This window comes from Ictidomys tridecemlineatus, chromosome 15 (genome assembly GCF_052094955.1).
Source record: "Ictidomys tridecemlineatus isolate mIctTri1 chromosome 15, mIctTri1.hap1, whole genome shotgun sequence".
Taxonomy (NCBI): Eukaryota; Metazoa; Chordata; class Mammalia; order Rodentia; family Sciuridae; genus Ictidomys; species Ictidomys tridecemlineatus.
Genome location: NC_135491.1, coordinates 4,401,842 through 4,403,857, shown reverse-complemented (window position 1 = coordinate 4,403,857; position 2,016 = coordinate 4,401,842). Strand labels below are relative to the sequence as shown.

At 39.3% G+C, this 2,016-nt stretch overlaps 1 protein-coding gene across 1 annotated transcript; it reads right to left on the bottom strand.

The window, feature by feature from the left end:
* Positions 1–318: 318 nt before the first annotated feature.
* LOC101978371 (vomeronasal type-1 receptor 4) lies at positions 319–1,251 on the bottom strand. The gene has a single exon (XM_005341983.2). The coding sequence runs from the start codon at positions 1,213–1,215 to the stop codon at positions 319–321; it is 897 nt and encodes a 298-aa protein (XP_005342040.2). The 5' UTR covers positions 1,216–1,251.
* Between the last annotated feature and the right edge of the window lie 765 nt (positions 1,252–2,016).

The window sequence follows — 2,016 nt, the reverse complement described above, 5'->3', positions numbered from 1 at the left end:
TGGATTAAACCAACTTTCAAGAACTGGGAACTCACTTATTTGATCGGTCTCCAGCTGTATGAATTCCAATAACAATCTTCAGGTTGCTGTGCAACAGCGTGAACACAACCAGCTTTACTTCCTTCCACAATGAATGTAGCTCCCACATTCAGGCACCTGAGTACACCAATGTCCTTTGGAGTTTACAATGGAAAGACAAGTGACTACTTCAGAGTTTCTACATTGGTGTTTTGAGCATGAAGAATGACTGAACAATTGCACGTTGTCTCAACACATACTATCCACATACTTGTTTCAGAATTAAGAATTTTATATTCCTCAGGAGCAGAGCCTGGATAGAATGGAGTTATGGTTCATGAGAAAAAAGGGGCTGACAGTGGGAAAACACATTGAGATCAGGGCATTGGTGTTCACCAACCACCAACTGGGATTAAAATGAAGGGTAACACAAACATTTAATATGGAGGAGAGCGTGTGGAAACTCAGAAATGAGCCCACAAGGACAAGGATTCTCTGGGTGGCTCTGGACTCAGGAGAGGGTCTGGGGGAATCTTTGATGCTGTGAATGTGCTGAACCCTCTGCTTGTGCCTGTACAGAAGGAGAACCATGGAGCCACTGGACCAGATCATGAGCAAGGAAAAGACAACCTCAGGAAATACAAAGAATGTTGCATATGATGAGTTTGTTATCTTGTCAGGAACAATGAAAAGACAGTACCTCAAATATCTTTTCTCTGTCAGGTTTTTTCTATTCCATTTTCCAAGAACATAGAGAGGAAAAATGGAATTCACCACCATGTACAGGATCCAGCAGAGGGAAATGAAGAAGCCAATGTACTTGGGAGCTCTTACTTTGAGATACTTCCAACAGGAGTTCACGGGGCTGATGGTGATGTTCTGGAAGATGCTCAAGAGGCAGGTGATGAAAATGGACACACTCCTGCCCACTCGCTGCATGTACAAAATAAGTTGGCATACAAAATCACTGAAGAAGTACCTCAACCCAAAAGCTGCAATTGTCTGGGGAATTCCTCTGCCAAGAATGACCAAAGAGTTGGCTATGACCAGGTGCCTGAGTATCAAATCAGTGATCCTTAATGTGCCCTCATTGCAGAAAAGGACTAAATGATAATAAAACAGAGAGAAATTTCCCAGGATTCCAACTGCAGACTGTGATAAAAACATCAGTCCCATGGCCACGTCTCTGGAGTCCATTCCCTCTGTCAGCACTTATTCCTTTAAGTGATTGCAACCGTTCTTCCTGTGAACAAAATGACTCATTAAAATTTTTGTAGTAAGGCACAGAGTTTTAGACCTGTAGTTACTAATTACTCAGGAGGCTGGGGCCGAAGTGTGGTTTGAACTAGGCATTAAAACTCAGCCTGAGAAATATTGCAGTACCTGTCTCTGGGTGTGTATTTTACACCAAGTAGAACTTTCATTGTTAAAATATTGAGATTTACATATGAATGGGGGGAGTTCCCAGATTATTTTCCAAGAGAAGTCAACTTTATTTTTATTTTTTTATTATAGTTTTCTTTTTTTTATTGGTTGTTCAAAACATTACAAAGCTCTTGACATATCATATTTCATACATTAGATGAGAAGTCAACTTTAAAAATCAGGTGATGATAACCTGGTGGAAGCAATGGAAATTGAGAACAGTGGAGAGAAAGCATAACTCAACATGTGCAGCATAAACTGATATTTGATAGTCATTTTGAAAAAGAGAACTATTTTGATCCCATCAGTGGAAATGAGTCCTTACTTTTTCATTATCTTTTTTTCTTTTGTTTTCCTCCTCTTTTATGTGTTTTGCTGTGCTCACTGGTCCACACACATAAATACATACACATATTTGTTTATTTTCCCCTCAGTTGTGACATTTTTAAATGTCTATAATTTTTAAAATTCTTTTCTTGCCTTGTGTATTGAGGGTTAGGGTTTTGATGAGTAATCTGGGTTTGTTCTCTGTTGTATTCGTTTGTCTGTTTCTATGGTTTATTTTCCCTCTTT

Bases quoted from the DNA above. Each gene is read 5' to 3' on its own strand.
- LOC101978371 (XM_005341983.2), bottom strand. From the start codon at position 1,215: ATGGACTCCAGAGACGTGGCCATGGGACTGATGTTTTTATCACAGTCT.